Source organism: Octopus bimaculoides, chromosome 3 (assembly GCF_046866305.1).
Source record: "Octopus bimaculoides isolate indiv1 chromosome 3, ASM4686630v1, whole genome shotgun sequence".
Lineage (NCBI taxonomy): Eukaryota > Metazoa > Mollusca > Cephalopoda > Octopoda > Octopodidae > Octopus > Octopus bimaculoides.
The window spans coordinates 72,450,196-72,466,963 of NC_142930.1; the positions used below are offsets into that span (position 1 = coordinate 72,450,196).

At 38.9% G+C, this 16,768-nt stretch overlaps 1 protein-coding gene across 1 annotated transcript; it reads left to right on the forward strand.

Annotated features, from left to right (window-relative positions):
* The first annotated feature begins 520 nt into the window (after window positions 1-520).
* Window positions 521-1,204, forward strand: LOC106874723 (zinc finger BED domain-containing protein 5-like). The gene has a single exon (XM_014922553.3). The coding sequence runs from the start codon at window positions 521-523 to the stop codon at window positions 1,202-1,204; it is 684 nt and encodes a 227-aa protein (XP_014778039.3).
* Window positions 1,205-16,768: the final 15,564 nt, after the last annotated feature.

The window sequence follows — 16,768 nt, forward strand, 5'->3', positions numbered from 1 at the left end:
TTCATCAGTTGTCGGCTGCCCATCTACTCCTCATTTCGAACAAATAACGACAATATGAGGCTTCGAAAGGCAGCTGCTCCCGCGAACCAAAATAAAATTTTGGATTTGTGGAAGTTCAAAGATGGTAATTATACTTTTTAAAAACAATTTTCTGGAAAAAGTTGAATAACTCCGGCAATTTAGCTTAGAAAGGTACATTTATGCACCAAATTCTAAAATTTTCGATAAACTTTAATTTTTGAAATGCTGGCAGCCAAACGAAACCAGATCTGTATTTGCTCCAGTAAAGACGTGCCATCTGACTCTGCTCTATTTAATTCTTCTCTTTGGGAATACCATACTGCCTTTCTGACGCCGTCTGTAGAAATCCGTTTTCACATTTTCACTTTACTGATGCCTCCAGTCAAGAAAATTTATCGACAGTACAGTAGTGATTATTTATAGTTTGAATTTATTCCCTTTCCTCAGAACTGTCAGTCACCAATGTGCCTTCTTTGCCATCACATTGTCCAACGAAGCAATGAAACCTTCACACTTGAAGTATCACTTTGAAGCAAAGCATTCTGACAAGAAGGACAAGCCATTGTTATACTTGTTGCAACTGAGCTCCTCTTTCAAAAAGCAAATACAAACATTCAACACGCTACTCCAGGAAACTAGTAAACAGGAGAATGATGGGTTGATTACATCGTACAACATTGCATTGCTTGTTGCTAAGTCTGGGAAGTTTCAAACTATTGGAGAAACATTACTTCGCCCAGTTATCGAAGAGGTTTTGTCTACCGTTATGCACGAAAAACCAGATTACATTATGATGATCCCACTTAGTAATAACACAATTTCTCGACGCATTGATGAAATGGCCAACGATCTCAAACATCAGCTCATTAATATTCTTCAACGTTCTGAAATTTCTATACAAGTGGATGAGTCAACTTTTGTGGACAATCAATGTTTAATGATGGTATATGTTGAGTATAGCAGCGAAAATATTCGACCCAGTGAGGAAATGCTGCTCACAGAGAAATTGCCGCTTGATTCAAAAGGTGCAACTATTTTTTACACTCTCAAATCTTTCCTTTTTGGACATAATATCCCACTCAGTTATATTCTTGCCTCTGCGTCTGATAGAGCCCCTTCGATGATAGGAAGATACAGAGGTTTTTCATCTCTCCTAAGCGTGAAATTTCCCACCAGATACTAACTGTTCATTGCTTGGTACACTGGCATCATTTAGTGGCAAAAAATATGAACAGTAGTTTGAATGATGCGTTACAGTTAGATATCAAGACTGTGAACAAATTGAAGTCCAGTCCCTTGTCTGATCGAATTCTCCATCAACTCTGAGAAATGATGAGGATCATACTAAACTCTTATACCATACCGAAGTGCGGTGGCTGTCAAAAGGAAACCGTCTTTTACGCTGTGTTGAACTGTTTCATATATCTTTTTCTTTGAAGATACTCCACTGATGGCTGGAAGGTGAGATGTCTTTTTTCTTTGTGATATATTCACAAAATTAAATGATTTAAATAAGTTATTGCAAGGGAACAGAAAAACTCCCGTTGATTGTAAATCATTTATCACTATTTTCATTTCGAAATTGGTGTTGTCTAATATTCCAAAACGTCAATTTCATCAATTTCCACAACTTGACTCTTTGAATGATGAATTGATTGATGAGGATTTAACTACATATCGCAACTATTTACAATCATTGCACTATAACGGTGGAGTGATTTCAAGATGTTATTGCGCTGAATATTCCAAATTGGTATAGCAATCCGTTTGAGGTCGATGCAGTCAATTGCGAGGATGATGATGTTCAGGAGGAATTGATAGAATTACAAAATGACAATGACGTCACAATACGATATTGCCGTAATGGCAAATAAGGTTTGTGGCACCATCAGTGTATATTGAATTCCTACCCCAATCTGTGGAAAGATCAGAAATTACTTTTGCTTGCCTACCACATACCTGGTTGAATCTGGTATTTAACCATGCTGGAACTTTATTTTTCCATAAAAGAATTGGACTGGATGTGATACAACGAGGAGACTTGCGGCTAAAGTCGACAAGTTTGAAACCAAATGTATGTATACTAGCGGGATCGCACCAGACACATGGTTCTCGTTAAAAAGTTTTATTTTTTTCCTTTATTAAATAATCATTAATTATATTTGCATCGGTAGTTCTGATCAATGGCTCATGTGGGGAAAGTGAAAATTAGTGTAACAGAAAGCGCAAGTTTCCAGAAGTTAATCTGTTTAAAAAATATAGAGTTAACGTTAGAATTTTATTCACTCTAATGGCAACACTAAACCCACAATAAAGGATTTTCAAACAACCGCATATTTAGTCCAAACGGCAGTAACAGGGCAACGAGTCTACAATATAGTGTGTGTCAAATGATACAGGGGGGGGGGGGTCCTGGGGGATTTTGTGTTGAGGGTTGTGTCAGAGTTTTTTTTTTTACACAGGTGGGAGATGGAGCATTTTTGGCCGATAGGTGGGTGATATTGCAATTTGGTGCGAAAAGTTTGGGAGACACACACACACACACACACACACACACACACACATACATATACACATACGTACACACCCTCACACATACATACGGTTGCTCTCACACACACACACACCACAAAGACGATCAAAACAACACATACACACTCAGACAAAGAGATATACGCACAGTCTCACGTACACACACCTAACATCCCCACCGACACAAAAAACACTCAAACACACACTCATATACACATTCCACAATAAACTCTGGGACCAATAAAAACGGCACACACACACACACACACACACACACACACACACACACCCACACCCACACACACGGACACAAACACACATATATACACACACATAGAGATGTGCACAGAACCAGTCCCAAAAACCAGTGAACCATGACAGACTGTCACAGACCAACCAAAAATAAAAAAATCTTCTTTAACTCTTCTTCCCTCCCACCCCAGCTAGCCAGTCATACTGTCTCTTAAGACAGTAAAACATTCCTTCAATATACACAAGAGAAAAAGGCCAGGTCAGTTCCTTCTCAATTTTATTCGATTGTCAAAGAATATGTATGAGAATATGTATATGTATATGTATTTTTCCATATGTGTATTTTCATACACTGTTTTTAACACTGTTTTTAACAATTTCACCTTAATATGACAATCAGTATGTAACACTACAAAGTTCATACAAAGCTTTATACTTTAAATATATGTTATCATCAAAGAATGTATATATGCATTTTAATACTCAGACTGTTTTTTAACATTTTTTATTATTCTCAAAGACTTTTGATAATCTTTTTCTAAAAAAGTGAAACCGGTTAAGTAAATAAATATTTTTTTAAAATAAGTGCATTTTCAAACCTTCTTTCATATATATTTCCACTCGTACGGTATTCCACAACTTTACTTTATTATATATATATATATATAGAGAGAGAGAGAGAGAGAGAGGGAGAGAGAGGGAGAGAGGGAGAGAGAGAGTGAAAGAGAGTGAGAGAGAAAGAGTTTCACTATGTAACCCAGACAGACAGTGAGAGAGAGAGAGAGAGAGAGAGAGAGAGAGAAAGGTCAGTGCTAAGTACACGAATTTTGAGAGATTGTTGTATAAAATTCATGTTTCTCTCTCAGTTCCAAAAACCTTTACTCTGACTTTTTTCCTGGTCACGAGCACTAGCTCTAATGAGGACATGTAAAAGTTTCTCCAAGTCGAACCCATTTGAATGCAGCATTTATGTCTCCCTTCTTGACATTGTCTACACTTAGTAACCGCTCTTCTAGCTATTGAGTTATTGATCGGCTTCATTATCTCCTTTAATCTTAACAGTTTCAACGTGGACAAGACTTCTTTCAATTTGCTGGACAAGACCCACTAGCATACATCAGTCAAGCGGATCAACTAATCATCATTTAAATGGACCAGTTGGATAGCCAAAATCTCACCACCTGCTACACTAGTACCTTTTTCACCAGATACGTGGACTGTGTACTTTTTCCGGTCACAGTTCTCATGAAGAATACTACTCGATACTGGAGAAGTTTGCGAGCAATAATAACCACACAATATTCAGCACTGAATACTCCTGCAACATTGGATTCCTCTCTCTACTTGACGCCCAACTCAAATTGAAGGGGAGAGATTATGCAAGAAATTTGACAGCAGAAATCTGTTCGTCCACTTCATTCAGATCAACCCTGCTCTGCCTATTATTGTTAAAAAACGGGTACATAAAAATTATTTTGTTCACTCACACTCAGCGAAAACGCAGCGAAACAGAAAAACGGGACATCCAATGCCGCACACTTCCAAAAGTTACCGGTTGTCGACTATTCTTGGCATCCGTTACCAGTTACCTTCAGAAGTTCATACCAAGGAAAAAGGAAAAATCTTCCAATGCCAGTCTTCAGAAGTTACCACACTTCAGGGAAAGTATAACTACTGCTATACACAAGGCCATCCATAGAGAAGTTCTAAGTATACTGCTGCCTTCTCTCAACGAATATACTAATGAAAGAAACTGCTCCCTCAATCACAGAAACCTATCTACATTGACTAGTTCTTCAATCCACAACAGTTGCGTACTTATGATATATCAGGTCCAGCGTGCTAAATACAACAAATGTTACATTAGCAGCACTATATGGCCACTAAATATCCGAATCAAAAAAACGTCTCAAAACATGTGCATAATTTCTTAGAAATAGGAACCTCGCAGTTACCATTAAAAGTTATAGGCCAGTCACCTGCAAATAAAAGAAGTAACTCTGATGAAGAAATCCGAATCAACAATGAACAATTGGCTTGAAGTAAATGTGCGCCCAAAGATACTATGAATACAACTCTCAATGTGTGACTGAATTCCCCCTTGCACACAAGACACTCCAAACTGGTATTTCGAGCATCGAACTTAATGCCTGATCCCAGTATTTTTAACATGACAATTCGAATATCATATGCAAAGCTTCGACACGCCAATAGAATGGTTACGTAATATATACCTTTTTTTGTTATCGCACCTTTTTAAAATAATTGTTACTAACAAGAATAATCAAATATTTCTAAGATGAAATATCAATATTTGGGATAGTACGTAGGCCTTGAAGCATATGTCCATAGTGTGAACTGGACAGTCGGTCAATGCACACGCACACACGTTCACACACGCACACACACACACGCACACACACACACACACACACACGCACACACACACACACACACACACACTCACACACACACACACACACACACACACACACTCACACATGCTCACAAGCACAACATAAGGTATTGTTCTACAATACCTTCTTAGGATACTGAGCGACTTCTCTGCATTTTCATGGTTCACTGTGTAACCCAAAATGTCTTCTACACATGATTTTTGTGATGCTTCTAAATTTTCTGATTTCAATAGCAATGTGTTGCTTAGCCCGCTGTTTTTTTAATGTAAGCTATGGTAGGTATATTTCTCAAGATTTGAGCCTGATTTATTAATTACTTCGTAATGCAATGCTGAACTTTAAGAAAAATTCTTGTAAAATATACAGGTCGATCTTTTCTTAAATATAGACGTGTCAAAATTTGCTATGCTAATTAAATCCAATTAATTGAAATCTTTAATTAAAATTTTCAATTAATATGCAGTTCTGAATATAGCGAACCAGAACTCTTCTAATTTTTCCACATGATCCTTGTGTCTTAATTTTCAGCGTCTGAATTTTAAAATGTACTGAATCCCATCCCCTACATGCTGCAGTCTCCAGCAATATCCCAACCATCCACATGTTTTGTTGTTGTTGGCACTCCGTCGCCTACGACGTTGAGGGTTCCAGTTGATCCGATCAATGGAACAGCCTGCTCGTGAAATTAACGTGCAAGTGGCTGAGCACTCCACAGACACGTGTACCCATAACGTAGTTCTCGGGGATATTCAGCGTGACACAGTGTGACAAGGCTGACCCTTTGAATTACAGGCACAACAGAAACAGGAAGAAAGAGTGAGAGAAAGTTGTGGTGAAAGAGTACAGCAGGGTTCGCCACCATCCCCTGACGGAGACTCGTGGAGCTTTAGGTGTTTTCGCTCAATAAACACTCACAACACCTGGTCTGGGAATTGAAACCGCGGTCCTATAACCACGAGTCCGCTGTCCTAACCACTGGGCCATTGCGCCTCCGCATCCACATGTTTGCATATGTAACAACCTACAGGATTTTAAACTAAATATTAATTACTTTAACCAGTTTGGGAAGTTCTGCAAAGACAAAATACGCGAACTCCTACTAACTAGTAAATAAAAAAACAAGAACCACTATTCCACCATTACCAGCAATATCAATACCACCACTACAGTTAATGATAGGTCTTCCGTCAGTTTCGACGATTGGCATCCAGATGTTCCAGGAACTGTACCTCCAACTCATTAAATTGATTCCAAATTTTGGTACAAGGCCAGCAATTTTGGCCCGGGGGAAAGTTAATTACATAGATATCAGTATTCAACGGGTACTTACTTTATCGACCCCGACAGGAAGAAAGGCAAAGTAGACCTCGGTGGAATTTGAACTTTGAACGTACAGATGGACGAAATCCGCTAAGCATTTTGACCGGCGCACTAACGATCTGCCAGCTCACTGCCATATCCGGCTCATTATATTAACATATTAAGTGGCTGAGTATTCCCAAGCATGTGATAATATGTGGCACAGCCGGACTTTTGAATTACATTCACACGGCATCGGAGGCCTCGTGATTTCCATGTAAATTTCTTTATTACTGAACCTGACTGCGGCCATAAATACCAACTGTCTGCAGCCATAAACATCATTACTTTAACCACCACCATCACCCCCCACACCACCACCACATTTACATCACTTTTACCATTGACGTTAACTTTACTAACGCATAAAAGCCTAATCCATCATCACCATCATCATCATCATGATCATCATCATCATGATCATCATCACCATCATCATCATCATCATCATCATTATCATCCCCAACAACAGGAAGCAGTGAACGGAGAGATCTTGCGTGCTTCTTTGACCAGCCAGAAATAGTAGCCGAATCGTCCTCAAATTACATCCCGCTGTCTTAGGGACGGATCCATGGATAACATAGTCATACGTTCTGTTCGGTCAGGACTGACCTGGGGCTAAACTGCAACTATAACAACAAATAGCAAAGCAACGACTGACGTTGTTGCCGTCACCATAACTAGCGACACCACCCCTACCACTACAATCCACCACCATAGCAGCAACAATACTATCGCCAACACTACACGATCGTCATATCAACACTACCCCCATCCTAACACCACTACCATCCCAGCACCAGCGCCAACCCAACACCACCACCACCACCCACAACACCACCAATACCACATCACCATCACCACTCCATCACAACCCCAACAACAACACCACCGCTACCCCAACACCACCAACGCTCCAACATCATCACCACCTCAACACCACCGCCACCCCAATACCAATGCCACCCCACTGCCGTCGCCACCACATTACCTTCACACACCTCGAAACCATTGTCACCCCAGCACCACTGCCAATCCACCACTACCACCACCACCACCACCACCACCACCACTCCAACACCACTACCACCTCGTTAGAATCCCCGCCCTAACACTACCGCTTCCACTTCACCATCACCAGCCCAACCCCACTTCCACCTCATCACCACTACCCCACCACCACCACAACACCACCACTACACATCCTTAGCCGCCGCCGACAAAACACCACTTCTGCTACACTAACAGCACCACCACCTCAATTCTACCACTACAACAGCACAGTCAATCCAACACGAATGTCAGCATAACACCTCCACAAACCCCGCCACCACGACATCACTGCTGCTACCCCAACACCACTGGCGCCGCTACAACACCTCCCCAGCCGCCGCCAAATATAACCATAACACTGCATTCAACTTAGTAGTACTAGCACCAACTCCAACGGTGTCACCAACACCGATGTCATCATAAATTCCAACATCACTGCTGCACCCCTGCCCCAACACAGTAGCATTTCCAACACTCACAGTCACAACTACCACCAACACCATCAAGACCATCAACACTATCAACACCACCACCAACGCATACGCCGAAAACGCCAACACAAAACACACACTTAACCATCAATAACCACAAAGCAAGTGTGTTAAAGGAAGATGTGTCGCGAGTTGAATAGCTTGTGTGCATATGTACATGAATAGTTGTGTGTATGTATGTATGTATGTATGAATGTGTGCGTGTGCCTGTGTTTGAACCTAGGTGTGTGTGTTTGTGTGTGTGTGTGTGTGTGTGTGTGTTTGTGTGTGTTTTTGTGTGTGTCTGCTGGTGATTATATAGAATAAAGGAGCGTACAAAAGAAATCAAAGAATACGAAGCTTGCTTAAGAAGCTAGGTTGAGCTTTCTAATCCTGTGACAGTGCGAAAAGAACATTAAAACAAGATCAACAACAATAACAACAACAACAACAAAAGTAACAACAACAAAAACAGCAACAACAACAACAATAAGATTGAAGTATGCCCCAGGAGTGTTAAGGCTGGTGTTGGTGATAGCTAACAATATTGACAAGGCGGAGATCAATACAATTTGACTGAGCTGCTTGTAGAATTTCATGTGTGTCAAAACTGAGAGCGAAGTTGCTGGGACTGATATTAATTCAACACGTTAGCATAAGTACATAACAGGATTATGTCGACAGCAAGGGAAAGAGAGAGACATAGACAGAGACAGAGACAGATATACATATAGATAAAGAGAGAGAGAGAGAGAGAGAGAGAGAGAGAGTAAGAGAGTAAGAGAGAGTGAGAGTTAAACTGCCTGTATATGGAGCTGGGTGAAGTGTAAGAAAGATTTATGTATCTATGGAGAGGCTGCTATCACCGATAACACTACTACTACTAATACTACTACTACTACTACTACTACTACTACTACAAACATCACCATTGCCCCCACTACCACCACAACCACTACAACTGCCACCAACAATGCCACCACCACCACTACTAAAACCAACACCACTACCAAAACCACCCCACCCCGTCGCCGTTGGTGCAGCCATAAGTACAAGCACCCTCAACACTTTCCCGATCGCCACCATTTTCAGCCCCTCCATCAGTATCCTTTACTTACCATGAACCAATGAAGGAGCCTCTATGTGAGTGTATAGTGGTGATGGTGGTGGTCATCCGATTTGCTAGAAATAGCATCTAAATCTACTTCAAATCACATACTACCGTTTTCCGTACAAAAAAAAAAATGGGCAACCGCTATCAGTCTTTTTACGTCCCAGTAACTTAGCGGTCCTACAAAAGAGAGCGATAGAATGAATATCTGGCTTAAAAGAAAACATTGGGATCAATTCATTCAACTAAAATTATTCAAAGCGCTGCCCCAGCATGGCCACAGTTTAATGACCGGAACAAGTAAAAGATAAAATATGCTATTTAGCCCCAGGTTAGCCTTAATCGAGTAAAACCATGATGAAAAGTGCTCCAGCCTCTTCCATCCTGTTGTTTTATCTTACATTGAAGGAACTCAAGTCCGTGCTTTCCATTTTAGGGGAAGGTCATAGTTGATTGTATCTACTGTTGTACTTAATACATACTTTATTATATCGATCAGGGTCAAGTGAAAATGAAAATTGAACGCGGTAATGTTTGAACTTAAAATGCATTTTGATCGCCGCTTTAACGATTTTGTCAACAGCTACATCTGTGACCTTCTGAAACCTGCTACAACCACGTCAACGTTAGTTATGACCTCAACAAAAGAATCAAAACCACACTACAGCACTACCACCACTACCATCACTACAAAGACTTTTATATATAATTGTATCATGGCTTTGAAATCGAAAATTCATGGATTAGGGCTGTCCACATCGACTGCAGCCGCACTGTTGACTAACTGTGACAACAGGAAATGTGCAGACTCTACCCAGGTTCGACCTCCTTTCCTCTTCCGCACTGTTGACTAACTGTGACAACAGGAAATGTACAGACTCTACCCAGGTTCGACCTCCTTTCCTCTTTAAAAGCAAACCCGAGGGCAATCCCTAGGCATTTTGCTCGGAGTGCCAAAGATTCTGTCAGTTCGCCGCCTTCCTCACAACCTTAATACTCCTTTCTACCCAAGGCTTCAAATTTGTGAGGAGGGGACTAGTTGATTACATCAACCCCAATGTTTCATTGGTACTTAATTTATCGACCCCAAAAGGATGAAAGCCAAAATCGACCTCGGTGGAATTTGAACTCATAACGTATCGACAGACGAAATACCGCTAAACATTTCACCCGGCATGCTAACGACTCTGCCAGCTCGCAGCCTCTTTCACAGCGATAATAATAATAACAACCTTTCTACTATAGGCACGAAGCCTGAAATTTTGGTGGAGGGGGCCTGTCGATTTGATCGACGCCAGTATGCAACTGGTACTTAATTTATCGACCCTGAAAGGATGAAAGGCAAAGTCGACCACGGCGGAAATTGAACTCAGAACGTAGCGACAGGCGAAATACCGCTAACGACCCTGCCAGCTCGCGGCCGTTTTCACAACTGTAATAATAATAACAATTCGAACCGAAAAGCGACGATGGTCACAACAAGCCGAAACAAATCTACAGCATCAGCAAACCAAGGTCACAGCGAACACGAGCGTCAGCAACCACAGCAATGTTGTTGGCACTCCGTCGCTTACGACGTCGAGGGTTCCGGTTGATCCGATCAACGGAACAGCCTGCTCGTGAAATTAACTTGCAAGTGGCTGAGCACTCCACAGATACGTGTACCCTTAATGTAGTTCTCGGGGATATTCAGCGTGACACAGTGTGACAAGGCTGACCCTTTGAATTACAGGCACAACAGAAACAGGTAGTAAGAGTGAGAGAAAGTTGTGGTGGAAGAGTACAGCAGGGTTCGCCACCATCCCCTGCTGGAGCCTCGTAGAGCTTTAGGTGTTTTCGCTCAATAAACACTCACGACGCCCGGTCTGGGAATCGAAACTGCGATCCTGTGACCGCGAGTCCGCTGCCCTAACCACTGTGCCATTGCGTCCTCCACTAACCACAGCAATAACAACAAATAAACAGAGACACCTGTCATAACAGTTTGAAATTTTGCCACCAAAGGCAGTAATTTTAGGCGAGGGTGTAAGTCAATTACATCAACCTCGGTGCTCAATTGATACTTATTTTATCGACCCCGAAATATTAAAGGTAAAGTCGATCGGCAGCATTTGAACTCAGAACGTAAATACGGAAGAAATACCGCTAAACATTTTGTCCGGTGTGCTGCCGTTTCTGCCAGGTCATTTTGTTTTCTGCTATAGGTAAAAGGTCTGGAATTTTTTTTTTGGGGGGGGGGGGCTAGTAGACTTCATCGGCCCCATTTCTCAACTGGCACTCATTTTATCGAACTCGAAAGAATGAAAGGAAAAATCTACCCCGGCGGCATTTGAATTTACAATGCAAAATGCGAGAAGAAACGCCGCTAAGCACTTTAACCGCCGCTGTGAAAGATTCTTCCAGTTCGTCGCCTTAGACACAATAATAAAAATAACAAGGAGTCACATGATTAGAATCAAACGTTATAAGATTCATAGATTTAGTGTCAGAATTGGAAAGACATCAAAATAATCGTTAATCTAACATATTCTAACAAGTACAGTTGTTGTAGCTGTCGTTTGCATTATATATCATTATTTCAGTGAGACTGCCATTGATACTGCACAGCTTAACTGGGTATAAATGTGCAGGGTTCAATTTATCTGCTATCATCACCGTATAAAAATGTTTGCTTCGACCAACCTTATAACTTATGAAGCATAATTACGTCAATAATATATAGTTATACGCGGGTGTACATATACATAAGCTTATATACGTATGTGGGAATAACTATATGTGTATGTGTGTATGTATGTGTGTCTGTGTGCGCGTATATACATACAGTATATATTTAGTGATACATACATCAACATATAGGTATGCATAGATGCATACACATGTTGTTGGCACTCCGTCGGTTACGACGACGAAGGTTCCAGTTGATCCTATCAACGGAACAGCCTGCTCGTGAAATTAACGTGCAAGTAGTTGAGCACTCCACAGACACGTGTACCCTTAACGTAGTTCTCGGGGAGATTCAGCGTGACACAGAATGTGACAAGGCTGGCCCCTTTGAAATACAGATACAACAGAAACAGGAAGAAAGAGTGATAGAAAGTTGTGGTGAAAGAGTACAGCAGGGTTCGCCACCATCCCCTGCCCGAACCTCGTGGAACTTTAGGTGTTTTCGCTCAATAAACTCATAACGCCCGGTCTGGGAATTGAAACCCCGATCCTACGACCGCGAGTCCGCTGCCTTAACCACAGGGCTATTGCGCCTCCATAACATGCATACACACATACATGCATATATACATATATACATATACATACATACATACATACATATATATATATATATATATATATATATATATACAAAAAATGGAATAAGAACGTAACAGACGACAATAAAAACATGCGGATAGATAGACGATATAAAGACAGACAGGAAAGAACAAGGGCTGATCATTCGTAGCCTCCTATTCATCAGTCAATTTTCCAAATTATCATTACAGTTTCGGCCTGCTACACTTGCGACTTTTCAGAATTGGCAGGCCCCAAAAATATAAGCTAAGAGCATTAAATTTTTTGGAAGAAAGCAAGCGAATGTTTACAACGCAGACAAAAAAACGAGAAAACGGAGAAAATGCTTCACGAATACAAGTGTAAACAACAAGAGAATAGTAACAGGTGTCTTTCGACTAATAAAGACGAATCAAGTTGAGCTGGCGTGTATGGAGTGAAAGCCTTGAGGCAGACACATAGATGAAAGTCAGGAGACAGGAAAATAAGAGGTGCTGTACGAGCGGGGGGCGGGCCAAGAAAGATCATACTTGGCCGAATAACGGTCACGTAGAAGAAAAAGGGAGAGGTAGGGGGAAGAGGGAGTGAAGAATTGGGGAAGGAACTAGAGAGAGAGAAAGAGGGACAGAGGAAAAGGGACAAGAGAGAAAACGAAGGAAAGTGGAGAGATTAAAGAAAGAAAATGCCAAGAAATGTGAGAGAAGGGTAGCGAGAAAAAGGAAAGAAGAAAGAGAGTAAAACATTCGTACAAAATTTAGATACATACACTTACAAGGTGATATATACCTGGGGTGGGGGTAAAATTCCTGGTATACACACACACACATATATATAATTATAATAATAAAGGGTTAAAATCATTAATGATTTTTACAAGGTGGTCAGCGTGGTATTAAAAACATCATAGGTAAATGTTACAAATATTTTATAATTATATACATAATTATAACAACGCTAGCCAATTATAAGGTGTGTTATTCTATTTATGGTGGTAATGGTGTCTTTTGACGTCTATTCTTCAGTTAGTGGTGAGGCACAAAGCAAGCCCTTGTTATAATTATGTATACAATTATAAAATATCCATATGTATATCTATATATATATATATATATATATATATATATATATATATATATATATATATATACATATATATATACATATATATATATATATATATATATATATATATATATATATATATATATATATATATATATATATATATATATATGTATATATGCATACATACATACATGCATACATACGCCTTACCACACAGACGCTATTCTCTTCTTCCTATGTCATAGATAATTCCCTAGATTTACAAGCTTAAACATTCTATGCTATTGCTCTAGTTTGACAAAATGATATAAACTGTTCAGTAATTGTTGCCCTGTTATATTCTATCATCATAACCAATATAATTTTTCTTGTGTAATGTCCAAGCATAATCGGAAATAACTACAGCCATATTCTACTGTTCTGAAGCGTTATCCTAGTTTAAATATCGATATACATAGTGTTGTACAGCAGTAAAATTATATTTACTAAATGTTATAGCTTTTAAGATAAAACATAGTTATTATCCATGAAAACTTCAAAATGTATTTATAATCGATCTGACGAAATGTCACGATGTATTGTTTATTTATAGAAAAAGTTTCGAAAGAGATTACAATTCATATGGAAAGAAATAAAGATTCTACTTTTAGTATTACTTGTAATGTGATAAGAACTGCTTTGTTTGAGACAAAAAGGTATTTATATATTCATGTGGAATATTCTAGTAGATAAGATTATCAGCACAAGCGGCATATTTTGGTATTAAATTAGATCATGGAATTTTAAGATTCTTAACTGGTATAAAATTGAATTTTCGTGAGAAATACAGAGTAATTTTTGGAGATTAAATGTTGTTATTACGTTGTGTGATCTATTTACCTAGATAACTAGCTGACTGTCTCTCATATGCATTCTTACATATAGTCATATATTATGTATGTATACATACATGTACATATTACGTCTGTGTGAGAGCGTACGTATGTATATATATATATATATATATATATATATATATATGTATAAACATGCATATGTATATGTATCCTATTTTCACATTTATATATATGCTTATCTAATTGTATTTACGTACGCATGAACACACCCATGCGCGTGCACACACATATATATGTATATACGGTTCTATCATGTGTGTGTGGGGATGTGTGGTCTGTGGTGTGTGTGTGTTTGTCTCTGTGTCTCTGTCTGTGTGTATGTATATGTTGAACTGTGTCAGTAACCAGGTTGTATTTGATGCGACGAAAGTGTTACCACCAAATACTATGTTTTATTGAAGTTAATAGTGACCGTGTGTCTTTGAATGGCTAGTATGTGTCTCACATGTAAATGTTTTAATTTCAACTCACCGTTAATAAAAAGAAAATCAAGAAAACGAATGTCTGCCACAACGGATGAAACAAAGATTATATTGGATAAACGAAACTTCCTTTCACCTTAGGAATAAGATTAACATCTCATCGACAACAAATACGAAATATTAGGACTTGACATATTCCATACAGTGAATATTTAGACATTTATACAACAAACAAAATCCTCCAGACTCCTAGTTTTCCCACTTTACGAATATATATATACAATACGGCAGACCAAAAACGAAGAAAATATTAAAAAATGCAAACTGCGGCTGAACAGGTAATAAAAACTTAAAAACATATACAATTTGTCATTCACAGTGAGTGTTTTTCATTGTTATATGAAAATCCCGCCGTTGAAAGTTAATCTGACCTTATATCTGCTCGGGATTATAAATAGGAATATTACTGCTCGGATTAGCTAGCATCCAAACCAATTTTACAAAATTATATTTATATGCTGACATCCAAATTACACAACTTAACTTCTATAACTCACCATGACTTTGTCATATATACTGTTTTTTACTTCTCGATCTACAGTCAAACACTTTTCTGAAACGTTACTTAATTTTAAACAAGTTTCACCTCCTTACAAACGTCTTTCTTTGTTGTCAGCGACAGTAAGCTACAGTTTTATTATATAAACTCTCCAAATTTGCAAGATTGTAAGGAAAGAAAGTCCTTTCGGCAAAGTTATATGTACGATTCTCCTCTCTCCACAAAAGTAATTACAGCTACTTGACACAGGCACCAGACTAGAACAGCTGTAAATTCGGAAGCGACCGTCAACCTGCATCGCTATTATACTGACTGTTCCATGGCATATCTACTCGGTTAAATCTGTAACATCAGCTTCACGCCTGGCTATCACATGACATTAATACATGCGCCTAGCAGAGAACCGATCGAAAAATTCCCTAACTTCACCAAGTGACTATCTTCGATCAATCAATCTGTAAGGTAAGGGATATTCATCTAAGGTATATTCGTTTCAAATGCAATTTCGTGGGAGGGAGTTAGTCGATTACACGGAGCCTTAATGCTCAGCTGGTACTTATATCAAGAATGAAAAGCAAAGTCAATCTCGGTGGAATTTGAAGTCGGAACGTAAAGACGGACGAAACGCCTCTAAGCATTTTTAACCGGCGTGCTAACAATATTGCCAGCTCGCCGCTTTAACGTGTATTAATATAAATATAAGCAAGAACACTCAGAGAGGGCAAACCTCCTCCAAGGCAACACCAACGTCCTCTCAACGCTTTGTCAGAGATGATTTTTAAAATGAGAATATCTGAAATAAACTTGATTGCTCTCACAAACGAGAATACTAAAAATGAATCCGACCTCTCTCAACAATGAAGTAAAAAAAAAACAGGAAAATAATCCAGAATCCTTGTCCGGTACCGAATTGATCGAAATGTCGAGTAGATAAACAGCCGACAACTCATGAAGGCTCGTTCTTTATGTTACTTGTCTAGTTTTCCATTTGTTTCTTTCGCTGTTCGCATACAAAAGTTAGTCTTTGTATTCCAGGTTTTCGTATTTCGTATTTCGTGTTGTTTGGGTTTTGTGACGTCCTGTACCCATATATGCTTCCATATATACATACATATGTACATATATACATATATTTATATATGCATATATATATATATATATATATATATATATATATATATATATATATATATATATATATATATATATATATATATATATATATATATATATATATATATATATTAATTCATAAAAGAATATAAGGATAAAAATCATTAACATGATTTTTATCAAGTAATCAGCATGCTATAAAAATTTATA